Source organism: Brienomyrus brachyistius, chromosome 22 (assembly GCF_023856365.1).
Source record: "Brienomyrus brachyistius isolate T26 chromosome 22, BBRACH_0.4, whole genome shotgun sequence".
NCBI classification, from domain to species: domain Eukaryota; kingdom Metazoa; phylum Chordata; class Actinopteri; order Osteoglossiformes; family Mormyridae; genus Brienomyrus; species Brienomyrus brachyistius.
Window position 1 is genome coordinate 11,218,183 of NC_064554.1, and position 15,984 is coordinate 11,234,166.

Genomic DNA, 15,984 nt, shown 5'->3' on the forward strand with positions numbered 1-15,984 from the left:
CGTGGGGGCGGAGTCGCGGTGCGTCTGAGCGAGACAGAGGCAGGGCACTTCTGTTAAAGGTGCCGGTAATTACAGCGTCGTGTGGCGAGCGGCGGAGAGAGCAGCACTGGGGGGCAGAGGGAGACAGAGCTGCTTCCATTGGGGCCCTGGCCCTCTCCATCTCTCTCCCTCCCTCTTTCTGCTGAAACACATGGAGGACTTCAACACAGCAGCTTTACGTGACACATTCCCCTCTGGCGGGTGATTTAACCAGGACACACACACATTTATGGGGACTCTCCATTCATTTCTTTGGGGAAAACTAATCACATGATGCCCTTAACCCCTAACCAGCCCCTAACCTTAGCCATAAGTATAAGTAAGAATTTTTTGTTTTTTGATTGCATTCGCACATCTTTGTGACAGGTTTTTAACACATTGTGGAGGACAATTGGTAGCCATAATTTTATATAAACCTAATCCATTCACACACACACACACACAGACACACACACGCACACACACACACATACAGACACACATACATGCATACACAGACATACACAGACACACACACGCATACACACACACACAGACAGACACACGCATACTCACACACAGAAACACACACACACATACACACACATACGCTGTATGATAGAACCAAGCTTTTAGGAAAGTAAAGCAGTTAAATAAGCTGGAGTTTAATGTTTTAGCCAAAAAAACAAATTGAAACACACACAGAATATCTCAATTTAAGGTGACCCCCACAATCCTGCCGTCCCGAGGAGGTGCTTCATCCGGTTGCCCTGGAATCTTTAAATGAGCCACAGCTTCCTGGGCCAGGAGGTTAGGGAGGTTTGGTCCCACACAAGGCTCCATGTAATTTCATGTTTTCCCTGACCCCCCATCACAGAAGGGCCAGCCTGTACTTCATAGTCTCCGGAGCCCCCCCCCCAGCAGTGGTTTGGGGGGAGCCCTGGATCTGACACTTCACCTGTGCTCTCCAGGTCCGGAGGTGACCCAGTAGTGGAGAGCGACAGCCCTGGGATGGAGAATCAGTCATGGGACAGAATTACCTTCACAGTGACAGGGACATGGGTGTGTGCTCTGAGCTCACAGATGCCATGCCATGAACGCACACTGTCCTGGTTCATGTCACTGCACAGATTCAGCCCTAAGCAGATGACCCTGTGCTGTGGCACTGACAGCCAGGTCACGGCACTTATTTCCACTTTTGTGGCTCTTCCCCAAGCCCCTGACGTAGACGTTTTACTAAACCTGAACTGGAAATATTTAAATATCAAGCTTTGTTTTTCATACCAACAGAAATGGCATCTCCTGCAGTATTTACCAGACTTATGTCGTTTGTAATGCTGCAATATTGCGTTAAATGCTTAAATCACAGTGCCACCTAACATGCAAACACCATTGCTAAACATATTCACAAACGGGTATGGTTAATATTTTATGATGAGCCTTACTGGCTATTCCCATCTGTCCTATCAGGACAGGATCCGCCTTATTTGCCCCAGGCCTGAAATAAGACAATTATTATCAAGGTTCCAGCCCGGCTCGAGACTTGTTTGGGTCTCCGACGAGGCTCAGAACCAATTAGCAGGTGGGGGAGCGGTGCCGGGTCAGCATTGGGCTGGAATGAATGTGAGTATCACCTGGGCTCCTCTGGGCAATTAGCCTCCAAATGAGTGTCAGATTAATGAACACGAGGCACGCTCTGCCGCTAATAGGGCTCTCCAGACATGCAGCGAGGGCAAGGGAACGTGCCGACTTGCTGCCTCATGTCATCCCGCCTTCCTGTCCCACCCCCATGCAGCCCTTCTGGTGACACAAGCACTGTCACCCTCTGGCCAGAAACATATGGGCCGTTCCCCCGTGATGATGTGGCGAGCGAGCCCCTGATAATCAAACGGGCCGTTCCTCAGTGACGGTGTGATGAGCGAGCCTCCAATAATTATATGGGCTGTTCCTCAGTGACGGCATGGTGAGCGAGCCCCCAATAATCATATGGGCTGTTCCTCAGTGACAGCATGGTGAGCGAGCCTCCAATAATTATATGGGCTGTTCCTCAGTGACGGCATGGTGAGCGAGCCCCCAATAATCATATGGGCTGTTCCTCAGTGACGGCATGGTGAGCGAGCCCCCAATAATCATACGGGCCGTTCCTCAGTGACGGCATGGTGAGCGAGCCTCCAATAATTATATGGGCTGTTCCTCAGTGACGGCATGGTGAGCGAGCCCCCAATAATCATATGGGCTGTTTCTCAGTGACGGCATGGTGAGCGAGCCCCCAATAATCATATGGGCCGTTCCTCAGTGACGGCATGGTGAGCGAGCCCCCAATAATCATACGGGCCGTTCCTCAGTGACGGCATGGTGAGCGAGCCCCCAATAATCATACGGGCCGTTCCTCAGTGATGGCATGGTGAGCGAGCCTCCAATAATCATATGGGCTGTTCCTTAGTGACAGAGTGGTAAGCGAGCCTCTGAAAAACATGCAGGCCATTCCTCAGTGACGAGCGAGCCTCCGATAAACATACAGGCCGTTCCACACTGATGCAGTGGCAAGCGAGCCCCCGACAAACATGCACCGTGTTCAGGAGGAAATATGTCTAAATGGCGAATGAAGGTGGGAGGGTTCTGTGTCCGTAAGAGGCCACTGTGGGATGCTGGGACACATAGCAACACTCAGAGCGAGTTTATATAGTCCTGCAATGTCACATAAATACTCTTATATACCAAAGATGATGAGATATAATGCTGAGGGTTCAGTGAGTCAGCTCAGCCTGATAATGTCAGGGTTCAGGGGTGAAATGGCACACTGGGGGGGGGGAAGGTGCCTTGAGATTTGATTCATTTTCATCAAATTAGTTTTCATCAAAAGGTGAGCATGGGGGGGGGTGCATCATGGGGGCCGATCAATCCCAGTTCTGGATTCACACAGCAAAGCAGTACAATCCCACAACAGCTGTTTACGCTTGGTGGAGGTCACCCATGGTCAAAAACCGACACCCACATAAAGCTTCGGCAAAAGCAGCCCAGACGTCCTCCCACGTGAGCTGGGCTGTGTGCTGTCCGTTGGCCTGTCTAGCGGGGAGTCTGCGGGTCAATCTGTGGGCTGTTCCAGACAGCCTCAGTCTGCCAGCCTGAAACGCAGGTGCTCTGGGACATGGACAGGCCCACCGCGGCCAACCCCGGCTGCCTGTCAGCTGGTCTGCCCTGGCTGCCCGGACGGGAACCCCCCCCCCCGATCCTGGCGAGCAGGGCCTTGTTAGGGCACCTCTGCTGACTCCCTACAGCTGTCCCATCTCCCAGATGCAGGCAGCCGGCTCTGGGTACAGGTTTAAAGGTCCAGCTTAATTTTCAGCAACTCCTCCTGCTTTCAGCCGAGAGTTATTGCCTGCTAGCCTGCCTGAGTGAGGCTCACCCCCCGCCCCCTGGCTTCAGTGGCTGGCTGGGGGGCCCTGCGTCTCCCTCTGCAGCAGCTTCCGTCATAAGCCCCCCCCCCACCCCCCCCCCCCCACGCACACAGATGCATATATAAATACACACGGAGAGAATAGCATCCACCACATTGCATAATGTGCTGGGTTTATATAAGCCGCCATGCAGCCACTCTAAGGAGCTGACAGACCGAGGGAGGGAGCGGCAGGCGAGAGGAGCACAGGCATACTGGCGTGCCTATGGCAACCGTGCATCTAAGCCCCCCCAGGACGGGCCATCCTCTTTGGGGGATTCTAGCACTTTTTCTGTAAATGACAAAAGAGTCTGGGACAGTGCCCGCCCCTCCATACACCAGAAAGTCAATTTACAGAGCATGGGCGATATTGGGTGACAAAGGGCAAAAGGTCAAAAAGTCAAAGAATAAGAGCCAGATGACCCTCCCCTGCCGCCCTCCTTGCTAAAGCCCCACACCTTATTAGCAGACAGTTTCAGCTCAATTAGTGTAACGAGCACCAGAGAGCCACTGCTGAAATACTCACAGATGCAGTCAGACACCCCTTCTTCATATCCGGCAAAGAAACGCTCACTGCGCTCAGAGTCGCGCCGTCCAATGGTCCAGAGCCCTGATTATTCTTCTCGAGAGTTTATTTTCCTCTACAAACCTGACAGCATCGCGCAGAACAGTTAAGCAGCCGGAGCCGATTCCCACCTTGAAAGTAGCCTCCAGAGTGTCACAAACACAGGCACAGAACCATTGGCGGTACAGTGTCACAAACACAGGCACGGAACCATTGGCGGTACAGTGTCACAAACACAGGCACGGAACCATTGGCGCTACAGTGTCCAAACACAGGTATGGAACCATTGGTAGCACAGTGTCACAAACACAGGCACGGAACCATTGACGCTACAGTGTCACAGACACAGGTACGGAACCATTGGTAGCACAGTGTCACAAACACAGACATGGAACCATTGGCGGCATAGCAGCTAATCCTGTGATGGTCTGGAATCGTTTATCGAAAGTGCATAGAATTTCAGGCCATGACCACCCCCCCCAGCTGCCAGTAAGGGGAGTGAGCTCAGCCCAGCACACCGTTATCCTGCACTGCCAGCGGTCATGTGACCACCACTTACCAGTGTTATAACCCATCATCTTAAGAATGTTTATGTGATGTTGCAGGACCATATAAACTCGCTCAGAGCCTGGCTCCAGCATATCAGAGTGGTCTATAACAGACATGCAGTCGACACTCAAGTTTCGGCCGGAGCTCTCCAAGCCGGTTCACGGTGAAGTTCCATCTGCAGCTGTCAGTCAGCACCTGGGACAGGGTATCGACAAGCACCGCCAAGCCCACACACCACACGCTTTTCTGGCACACACCCATCTGCCTCCGCTGCTTGTTTTGAGGACGTTCCTCTTAAAACACATGTGTCAAACTCCAGTCCAGGGGGGCCAGAGCCCTGCACATTTTTGGATTTCCCCTCATTTAACACACCTGATTCAAATCCTTCTGCTAAACACCACACAGTTCTTGAGCTGAATCATTTGTGGTCAGGGAAAGAACTAAGCTACACTGGGCTCCGGCCCCCCAGGAATGGAGTTTGACACCCCTGTCTTAAAACATGGAGCTGGCGGTGGGGGGGGGGGGGGTATAATATAATTTGCATGTGGACAGTGGAGGGGACACCTGAGCGAATCAAACGCTCCTGCTGGGCAGCCTCACCTGAGCGAATCAAACGCTCCCGCTGAGCAGCCTCACCTGCCTCGTTCAAAGCCAGGCTTTGTGTGTTTGTCTAACCTCACCGTTTCTTTCAAGTACAAAGCAATCAGGGGGTCCCTTTCTGAAAGGTTCTGATGAAATCGTATCCGATGAGCCTCAGTCTCGCATGCCCCCTATGGGCAAAGGGCCGCAGGTCCATGTACGCACCCCCCCCCCCTTCCAAAATGCATGGTGGTGTGACCCCAGGGTGAGCTCTCCTTCATTTGGATCATCTCAAGAGCCCCTGAGAGTAACTTTCTGGGAGACAAGAGCCACTTCGAATGTTCCACTTTTCTGAAGCTGGGAAGTTGCTCCTGCACTTTAGTCTCCATGAGGCGCTGTGGAGGGGGTCACATGTGTGTGGAGTTTGCATGTTCTCCCCATGTCCTCCGGGTACTCCGGTTTCCCCCCACAGTCCAAAAACATGCTGAGGCTGATTGGACTTGCTAAATTGCCCGTATGAGTGAATGGTGTGTGAGTGTGCCCTGCGATGGGCTGCCCCCCCCATCCTGGGTTGATCCCCACCTTGTGCCCATTCAGGATAGGCTCTGGACCCCCGCGACTCAGAATGATAAGCAGGTTGGAAAATGGATAGATAGGGAGCTGTGGAGCACACCAGCATTCAGTCCAGGAGCCTATTAATTCATCCCCATCAATAATACAGGCAGTGCAGGGTGATTTCATCATCACCCACTGTTCAGTGTTCACTGTCTGCCCTCCAAAACTCACCCTCTCAGGGCAGAGGGGTGTGGCTGGGGGGGGGGCAGGTCGGACAGATCCGCAGTGTGTTTTCTTCCTGGAAATGATCCTCCATGGCCTACAGATTCTGTGGTACGGGTCATTAGAGGAGCAGAGGAGCCATTCATCTCCCCCCGGGGCCATCGCGCGCCCCCCCGCCCCTATACACTGACACACTGCGGGGCTCCAGGGCAGGGGCTTAGGATCCCGCCTCCACCCAGAACATGGCGTTAGTCAGTGGCTGGACGGAGAAGACAGGTGAATGTCGCCGTGCCGACGCTGCTTTGCAGAATCAAAGATGATATTTTAACCAGCGCAGAGGCCCAGCGTGACTGAGCAAACACCCACAACCCTAATTGGCACCGGTATCCATCTGGCTGGCCGATACGGAGCCATCCAGCAAGCAGGATGATGGGCCTGGAGAGGAGGGGCATTTGGACGGTGCCCCTCTCGCTATGACAGGGCCTGCTCAGCCCTCCTTTGTTACTCACTGTGTAAGAGCGCATAGGGCACTGAGCAGGGACAGAGAAGGGAGGCTTTGAAACCCAAAGTAGGTGGAACTCCAGTGGGCTGCCACTCACTGATTGGTCACTCTGTTTCTAAGGGATACCTTATTGGTTCACAGGTACTGATTGACAGCTCCCAATGATCCATTCTGCTATGGGATTTTCTAACAAGTGGCACTGAGCTTTGTCTCAGAGGCTCTGGAAGGGGGGTCGGGGTTAATGTGAAGCACCCCGCCCCCCCAAAACTCACAGAACTTCTCCCCCTCCAGACAGCCAAGTACAGGAACGGCCAAAATGTGCGGTGTCTGCAAAATGATGTACCGCTAATGTTAACAGAGAGACCTCAGCATCAGGACAGAATGGCGGATAGAAAGGAACATCATTAACTGGAAGCAGCGCTGGTCACACGGCTCACTGGCCCCGCTGCTCACTGTCCCCGCGCCTTACTCTCCCTTTGCCTCACTGCCTCCGCGGCTCACTGTCCCTGCACCTCACTGTCCCCGTGCCTCAGTGCCCCCACGGCTCACTGCCCCCGCACCTCACAGTCCCCGCGCCTCACTGCCCCTGCACCTCAGTGTCCCCGCACTTCACTGCCCCTGCACCTCACTGTCCCCGCACTTCACTGGCCCCGCTGCTCACTGTCCCCGCGGCTTACTGTCCCCTCGGCTTACTCTCCCCGTGGCTCACTGTCCCCGCGCCTCACTGCCCCTGTGCCTCACTGTCCCCACGCCTCACTGTCCCTACGCCTCACTGTCCCCACGCCTCACTGACCCCACTGCTCACTGTCCCTGTGCCTTACTCTCCCCGTGGCTCACTGCCCTGCGCCTCACTGTCCCCGCGCCTCACTGCCCCAGAGCCTTGTTGACCCCACGCCTCACTGTCCCCATGCCTCACTGCCCCTGCGACTCACTGACCCCACGCCTCACTGCCCATGCGCCTCACTGACCCCACGCCTCACTGTCCCCACGCCTCACTGTCCCCACGCCTCACTGTGCCCGCGCCTCACTGTCCCCGTGCCTCATTGTGCCTGCGCCTCACTGTCCCCGCGCCTCACTGTCCCCACGCCTCACTGTCCCCGCGCCTCACTGTCCCCACGCCTCACTGTCCCCGCGCCTCACTGTGCCCGCGCCTCACTGTGCTCGCGCCTCACTGTCCCCGTGCCTCATTGTGCCCGCGCCTCACTGTCCTCGTGCATGGCTTCTGTCAGTGATGAAAAGGGCCCCATGGGACTCACCTCAGCAAATAGAGAACGGTTTTGTTGTTTTTCCCCCCCTCCATCTCCAGCTCCTTTGTGCCGTGTGATCAGAATAACACGGTGTCACCTATGAGCTAATGGAGCCGCCTTCGGGGGGGGGGCTTCATCTGGCTGGCGGGCACGTGGCGTATTGTGGAGGAGGGGGATGGGATGGCGCAGTGGCCAGCGACCGGCTCACGGCCACACGGCGCAGTATAGGCACCTCGGCCTGGATTCTGAGCTCCATACCATTAACAGATGGCCCATATGTTCAGGAGGAACACAATTTTCCCAAAATAACTAAACCATTGTTTTTACTTCCTCCAGTCAGCGGGGGGCATCCTGTTTGGGTTTGGATCCCACCCGGGTTCCTCAGTGCCTCTTTGCCATCCCACTAGCGGTAGTCATGATGCCAGACCCCCCAGCATACCCTTTGGCTACATGTGGATCTGTTTCGTTCTGTCCCTTGAACTCCAGTGGTGCGCGGCTGAATGGGTTAGGCCACTGTGCCTGTGATATCAAAGTAGCTGCTGCAAATGACACGCTTAACAGAACAGACACACTTCTGGAAGCTGGACAAATGGCTGAGCCTGTGCTCACACTCCAATCTATTGTGAGTGTCTGAAAAGTGAGCAAGATGGCATATAAGGAAACTGTAAAAATTTGGAAAAAACCTTGGGCGGATAATAAATAAAATGATCATTCCATAGGCAGTCTTCTGATATGGGTTCTGAAGTGGGTTCTTCGCAGAATGCCATGAAGAGCCAACGTGCCATGAAGAGCCGCTTGGTCACCAGGCTGCTAAGAGCTGCCGGGTCACTAGGTTACTAAGAGCCGCCAGGCTGCCCTGCTGACCTATTTATGGTTACATATATACACACATAAATAAAAGAGGGGTGACTGAATTAAAGAAGATGCGCTAAACAGGAATCCCGGAGTGGTCTTCACAACCACTGTTTGCTAGCGAATCAAAGCAGCTCTGGCTTTTTAACACAGACCCCGACACAAGTGGCCCGTGACAGCAAACATGGGAACTATGTAGCAGAGGGGGGACTATTGCCTCATTCTGGCCCACAAACACCATGCCCAAAGCTCCCTTTAGGTGGCGCTGTCATACCAGAGCTCTGTATATAGTAAACAGAGATATTTAATATGTGTGAATACGGAATAGGTGCTGGATTTTCAATAGAACAAATAAGCCAATCAGATTGCAGCATTAAAGGCTGCTAATGACTTTTTTTTTTCATTTTTCAAAGCAAAGAGACATTCCTTGGGGTGGGTGGGGGATAGATTATGGAGCTGGTGCTCCTGCTGGAGTCAAGTTGAGTCACACATGAGCGACACGGATCCCTTTTTTACGGCGCCAGGTCAGGTGTTTACAAGTCGTCGCAGAAGGAGGCGGGAAGCTGTGCTCTCTGCTGACTGCTGTCCATTCAGATCATGAGGAATAAGAGCGTCTGTACTTATGGAAGCGCCGAATGGACTTTACAGTAACTGTCTAACAAAGACAGCTGGTATGTGCTTCAGCGCCGTGGCCCACTGCACTGGAGACGCGGCTGTTTACGTGCCCAGTTGCCGGCTCCCGTCACTGGCCCTCTTCTCCGCGCTTCCTCAAAGGTGCTCCGGCGTGACACGTCAGCCGGCTCTGACACCTGCCGGGGGCACTGCGCCTCCTGTCGTGATCAGTCTCCGGCACGCGGTGCTGTGTTTAAAGTCACACTGGGAAAGCGGCTGGAGAGGGAGATGGGGCTCCTGCAGCGGGCGTCACGCTGAATCGGTGTGTGTGTGTGTGTGTGTGTGTGTGTGTGTGTGTGTGTGTGTGTGTGTGACATCTTTTGAGGTCCCCATTTGGATAACCTCAGTTTTATAAAAATCTGTGAATGCAATCAAATGCAAGTAGAAATGCCAAAAGTCTTGTATTTGGGTTGGTTACTTATGGTTAAGGTTAGAGATGGGTAGGGGATAAGGGTGTCGTGACTGGGATTACAGTTTTTCCCATAGAAATGAACGGACAGTCCCCAATTAGATAGGTACATCAACTTGTGTGTTTGGTTGTGTGTGTATGTTTGCGTGTGTGTGTGTGTAGCAGGGCAGGGCAGGGTGGGGCAGGGGAAGGGACAAAAACAGTGAGGAGACAGCCAATGAGGGCAGACTCGCTGATGATTGACAGCTTGCCATGATCCCGCCTATCAGTGCCACACTGATGCCTGGATGGAGCTCCGCCATTTGATTCAGCCAATGGGACGCTGAGAATAATGATGGGGATGCGCAAGGTTCAAAGCAGGGCAAAGCTAGCAAGCCTGCAGCAGTGACTGGACCTGTGAGTGGGTGACAGCCCACAGAAATCCCGCCCCCTGGGGGTTTCTTGGAGTCATTTTTTCCGACACTAAGCTGAATCACCTTGCCCACTCGCAGAGACATCTGTCAGTGAAGGACCTGGCGGTGCAGAGCACTTCGCCTGAGCTGCGTATCCTGCTACGCCCCCTCCCTTCAGCCCTCTGCTACACGCTGAGATATTTCGATGAGGGCTTCTCTTCCCAGGCTGATATCGTCCCGGATGGATGGCAGGAAACATCTCTGCCCCTTGGGGGAATTAGAGACAGAATTCCCTTCACGCCTGGGACTAACACTGGCACCTCTGTGACAGTGCTAAAAGAAAATGTTAAACCCAGCACGCGCGGTGGGCTGGTGGGGAGTGACGCCCCCATGAGGCTGTGCCGGTATGTGTAGGGCCACATGCTAAACGGTGCTGACTGGGGTACACCCCGTTACTCACCAAGTAACAAAGCTGCTAGATTAGCCACCATTCCTGCCGTCACTCAGCGAGTAACAAAGCTGCTGGATTAGCCACCATTCCTGCCGTCACTCACCGAGTAACAAAGCTGCTGGATTAGCCACCATTCCTGCCGTCACTCACCGAGTAACAAAGCTGCTGGATTAGCCACAATTCCTGCTGTTACCCATGAAGTATAACAAAGCTGCTAGATTAGCCACCTTTCCCGCTGTTACTCACCGAGTAACAAAGTCGCTGGATTAGCCACGATGCCCACTGTTACTCAGCGAGTAACAAAGCTGTTGGATTAGCCACGATTCCCGCAGACGCACTGGCACACTTGAATTTACACTTGCCTCTCGTGCTGTTATCAGTGTGCCCTCTCCCCCCCCCCCCCCCCCCAGCTCCCCGCCTCTGCCTTATGGGGGTTCCACGTAGCTAAATGGATCAAGCTTCCCAGAGCTTCTAGGTCCGATTTCCTGCTCCCTCTCCAACCGTTTTAAGCAGCTCCCTGGAGTTATCTCAGACAGTTGGGACGCGGCAAGGCAGTGGGGGACCACTGTGGAGTGCCCTCTGCTGGTCTCACAGCAGTTTGCCCTACATGTCACCTGCCACGTGGTGCCCCCAGCAGGCCATGCTTTCCTGCGATCCTCTTAGCTGAGGGACCCTAACACCTCCACCTCGTTCCTGTAGCCCAGCCACAAAGGCCTTTAAAAAGCCCACCCATCTGCGTCGGAAACAGAGCCCCCAGGGGGGCGTGGCATCGCCGTTTGGTCCACCCCGCCGCGGCAGGATCCATGGGGCCTGAATGCGCAGCCACTCGCAGCTCTGAGTCATGCGGCATTATCAAGGCAGCAACACGCCGCATTTTTTTCCTACGTCCACCGTGGGCGCATGCAGCTGTGGCACAGGGGCCAGGATTAGGCTGCAAGAAGGCACATGGGAACATGCGAGGGTTCGAATAGCATGGCCACGAGAGGCACCACCAGCAGGCGTGTGTGTGTGTGTGTGCTGTGTCACACCTCATAATACGACACAAAGAGCGGGTCATGTAACTGGGTGACGAGGATGCTCTGGCTCGCCGGGGATGGCGACTGACATCCATCTCGGTGAATAAAAGCGCAGATGAGGCTGGTTATTAGCCAACTGCCAGCCTCCCAGCAGAGCGACACAGCAGTCTCGCCGCTGAAAGCGACCATAAGCAACACACAAGGGGGGAGTGATATTAAAGGAAGAGTGATCCCCACTGTTGGAGGAGGGCCCCCGCTGGTGAGCGTCGGGGTGAGCCTCATGCGGGAATGGCCATGCAGGGGAGGGGGGGGGAGCCATCGATTAGCTTTGTTAGCCTGACGGATCATCTCTCCTCGAGAACTAACTCAGCCATGGGATGTGGCAGCATACGGTAACGGGTGTCACGGGCAAAGCAAATATTTGTATGGTGGAAATAATATCTGGGATCTGTGACAAGTCAGTAACGCAGCCAGAACAAGGCCAGAGTGACAATGGCGCAGACGGGGTGGGGGGGGGGGGGGGCGCACATTTATCTGGCATATTTATGGCTCATCGGCAGATGCTACAGTCTGTTTCCCTTCATGTGAAGACAGCGACCAGTGAGCATGCAGCAAATCACAGCGAAGAGTTCCAAACATCAGCACTTAGTCACGGGGAGAAGGATCACTTCCGGAAGTTTCCTCAGCCTGGTGGCGCTTGCTGGATAACTGACAACCACGCTGGCATTTCAGTCTCCGTCGCGGTCGCTCATCACCTCCCGGGAGAGAAATGGCCACTCGGTAAAACTCAGACTACCAGGCCAGTGAATGGCGGAATGAGAGGAGATCCGGGGAAAAGTCAGACACGCTGTATGTATGTATGTATGTGTGTGTATGTATGTATGTATGTATGTATGTATGTATGTATGTATGTGTATGTATGTATGTGTATGTATGTATGTATGTATGTATGTATGTATGTGTGTGTATGTATGTATGTATGTATGTATGTATGTATGTATACGCACACATACATACTGCGAGTTTTAAGGGACGGCCTTCCGTTTTCACAGAAAACAAATACTACGTCAAAATATCTAAGCTGCCAGGCCACACTCCTCAGTTAAAACTGGAGGACTTGTGTTTTTAAACATCTTTTTGTTAAACTAAAATCAGAATCTGGACATAAAATAAGGCGAAAATAAGTTCTCCCTGACTAACATTCACTGAACACAAGTTGTCACAATATCGTCTCGTGAACGTGAAGGTGCAAGCTTACGCATCTCTCATCAAAGCCCTCCAAATAAGCACTTTCTCACTGACATCTGGACTATTTTCTGCTGTGTTATGGGGCCCTTATATTATGATACCACGCAAATGATGCCTGTTAACAGCAAGGCTTCACTTCGCATGACACAGCGCTCAGCCACTGCATGAGTAGGTGAGGAAATGGTCTAACCACAAACGCCACAGTAAGATTAGCCATCCTGACTGTACGGTTACGGTCTTTAACTCACTCGTGTAAATCAAGTCAGCAGGTGGCTCAGTATGATTCAGTGACACGTATGATTAAATCGTGAAATACAACCTTAATGAACTCTTTACGCTGTGTATATACGTCAGTTTAAACTATGTAGATATGTAGACAGCCTTTTCTGCAGTCGTGATACAGAAAATCATTTTATTAGTTAACCACTCAGCTGAGCGGCTGCACACATTAACTCCGCATATTTGAGTTAGACGTCAGCAGATGACCTCCAGTATATTAAAGAGCCCCGAACGGCAGTTATTCCGACAGCCGCGATAATGGCTTCGCGGAGCGAACAGATGCCGCCGAGAAATTCCGTCAGAGGCGCGATCAGGCGCCCGCTCGGGGTTTGTGCATTGACAATAAGCAATGACGGTAACGCAATGAGAATAATGGATTAGCAATAACGCAATGGGAATAAGGAGAACTCAACATCTATATTAAAATATATGGGAAATACGCTAATGATGTTATTGAAGCACAAACGTAAGCCGTTCGCACGCAGTAGGGCAGTTGCTGCCGCTGTTTCAGCGCTACTCTTCCGGAGCGGAGAGTACCGCGGCTGTCGTAACCTCGGTTCTTACCTGCTTACCGAGTTCATTATTAGAAAAATATGTCGTCCCAGCTGCTGTTTCTGCTATAAATCAGATTAATATATCGCGTTCACTCGAAAGTCTTCAGGTTTTGGTTAAAAATGAAGTTTACCATCTTAATTCAAAGACGACCCGACGGTACCGCGCTCACTTTCCTCTGAATTTTACGCTGGGGAGACAAGACCAGTTTTCCAAGGGCACCTTACCAACTTTTAAACGTTGACGAAAAAGTAAAAATTACTCACCTCGCCTGGCATCAAAGAAAGGTGTGCTCGGAGAGTCGGGGGAGATAAAATCAGCGTTTCTCTTGATTTCAGGTCGATATCCAATCAAAAGCGAACCATTGAATCCATTTGCCTCATGCCGGACAAAAACTAAATAAAACTGAGAATAAGTATCGTATTGCATAAAAATTTTGGTTCATTTTCCCATAAAAACGCTGTTTCAGAACGTTTTGAAATCAAGCTTGCGATTCTGTCACACTGCAGCCTTGGCAACTCCTTGGCCATACACCATGTCCATCCGCATGTCTCGTGAAAACATGCATTTTATGGTATTTTTCTCGATCTGTACATTTGTGCCAAAAGTGCCGACATCCAGTTTTAGTTAAAAGGATTATTTATCCAAGTTGTTGCACAAGCACCGTCTCCAAAAGATGGTGGTTTTGTTCCCCAAGCATTAACGCCGACTGATATGCAAGTTTCTCCTTAATAAAACCTAGGCGATATGAAACACCTTTTATCTAAACAAGTCATCTAATTCAGCCGTACCTCCATTTTACGCAGATTTTAAAAATAAAACCTGGCTTCATATAAATCCTAGGAACAGGGTGTATGAAAAATGTGCAAATCGGTACTTTTTAGATATTCTCAAAATACCGAGATCATCTATCCAGAAAGGCTTTTCTGGTACAGCCGCTGTTACATTTCCACGGCTGAACAAGTGCGCAGTCGCGGTAATGGTATTGTGTTTCTTTTCAGTAGTCTCCGGTTATTAGTGATATGATACATAGTGACAGTGTTCATTTATTAATGCATTCATGAATCCTCGGAGGGAAAAAAAGCCTGAAGAACGTATTCCTTCTCATCCACAGATCTCTCAGTACCACGGATAAATCCTTATATGCCAAAATCCCTTCCCTCGATTCTTTTAGGTCCCGGATTCTTATTTTTCAGCGGCGATTTCGGTGCTCTTTTCATACTTGCTATACAGAGCATGGAGACACGTCTTAAGGAAGCAGGCATCCACATAGGCTAGAAAGACGCATCTGATAGCAGAGTTTAAAAGCGCGTCCATCTCTCACCTGTGTCTTAAAGAATAGTGAACAGTGAATGACAGATCGGGTCCCTTTTCGGTGTCAGTACAGGATTTTAGTAATAGGAATCCCCTATGACTCTTTTCAAGCTCCGTGTCTGCGAGGCGATCTGCTTGACAGGCTCCGGATGAGTTTTTTTTAAAGGATCAACCAGGAAAATCAGCTTCTAAGAGGCGCGCATGGCGCATCTGCTCCGTCTTGTACCGGCGCCTTGGCCGCAGATGCAGACACACGGGGCGCCTACGGAGGTTTTAACAAGTACTGTTTAAATAAGGATAGGAGGCGCCTTCATCAAAGTGAAATTCCTCCATACAGCACCGGCACAGCCTTGCATCGACATGCAAAACGCTGTGCTATAGCGGGCAACTGCATAGGAGAAAGTCGGGTACAAGAAAGCATATCATACAGTAAGAAAAGTAGACGGAGGAGGCTGAAACGATTTCATAATAATCCACATGTAAAATGTGTATCTGAAGACGCACAACGCAATCGCAATTGCAGATTTTATTCCATTACTTTTGAAATCAGGCACTGCCGAGAAGATTCTCATACATGTATTGCAGCAGTATTTGTATATTGAATATATGTGTATTTTTTAATTAAAAAATGCAAACATCTCTAACCCGTAACTGTGCGATCATACGTTCTCGCGCTCGCTATACATGTTAGTCGCGCTTATAATTATTAAATTTTGATGACTCAAGTAATTTTAGTTTATTTTCAGTTTCGCATTAGTATTGAGTAGGTCTTTCGGATACGGTAATTAATCTCTGTTAGCAGCATAAATTCAGAATCCATTTTCCACGTCTGTGTGACATTTATAGCCTAATAAATACGGAAGAACTATCAGATACTCGGACGTAAATACATTACTGTGTACCAAAAATACATAAAATATGTTATTTTCTGCCAGCAGTTAACGTGTATTTCGTAGAAAAACAGACCACATAAGCTTTCATGGTTGATAAAGCCGGAGTGAATGAGCATGCGTCTTTACTGCTGTACATAATTTAAAAATAATATTTTTCTTTAAAAATGTGATGAGTCTGGGCATTACATTACTGCACACAGATTTTTGTGTTGCAAAGATTTCCTTATTCGACT

The 15,984-nt window shown here is 51.1% G+C and overlaps 1 protein-coding gene across 5 annotated transcripts in view; it reads right to left on the reverse strand.

Annotated features, from left to right (window-relative positions):
* LOC125718524 (voltage-dependent T-type calcium channel subunit alpha-1I-like) overlaps positions 1-15,225 on the reverse strand; it is a 99,330-nt gene extending 84,105 nt beyond the window's left edge. For all 5 annotated transcript variants that reach the window (XM_048992431.1, XM_048992428.1, XM_048992430.1 and 2 more), the window contains exon 1: positions 13,811-15,225. In XM_048992431.1, the coding sequence (XP_048848388.1) occupies positions 13,811-13,973 (163 nt within the window). In that variant the 5' untranslated portion in view covers positions 13,974-15,225. The remainder of the gene's footprint in view (positions 1-13,810) is intronic.
* Positions 15,226-15,984: the final 759 nt, after the last annotated feature.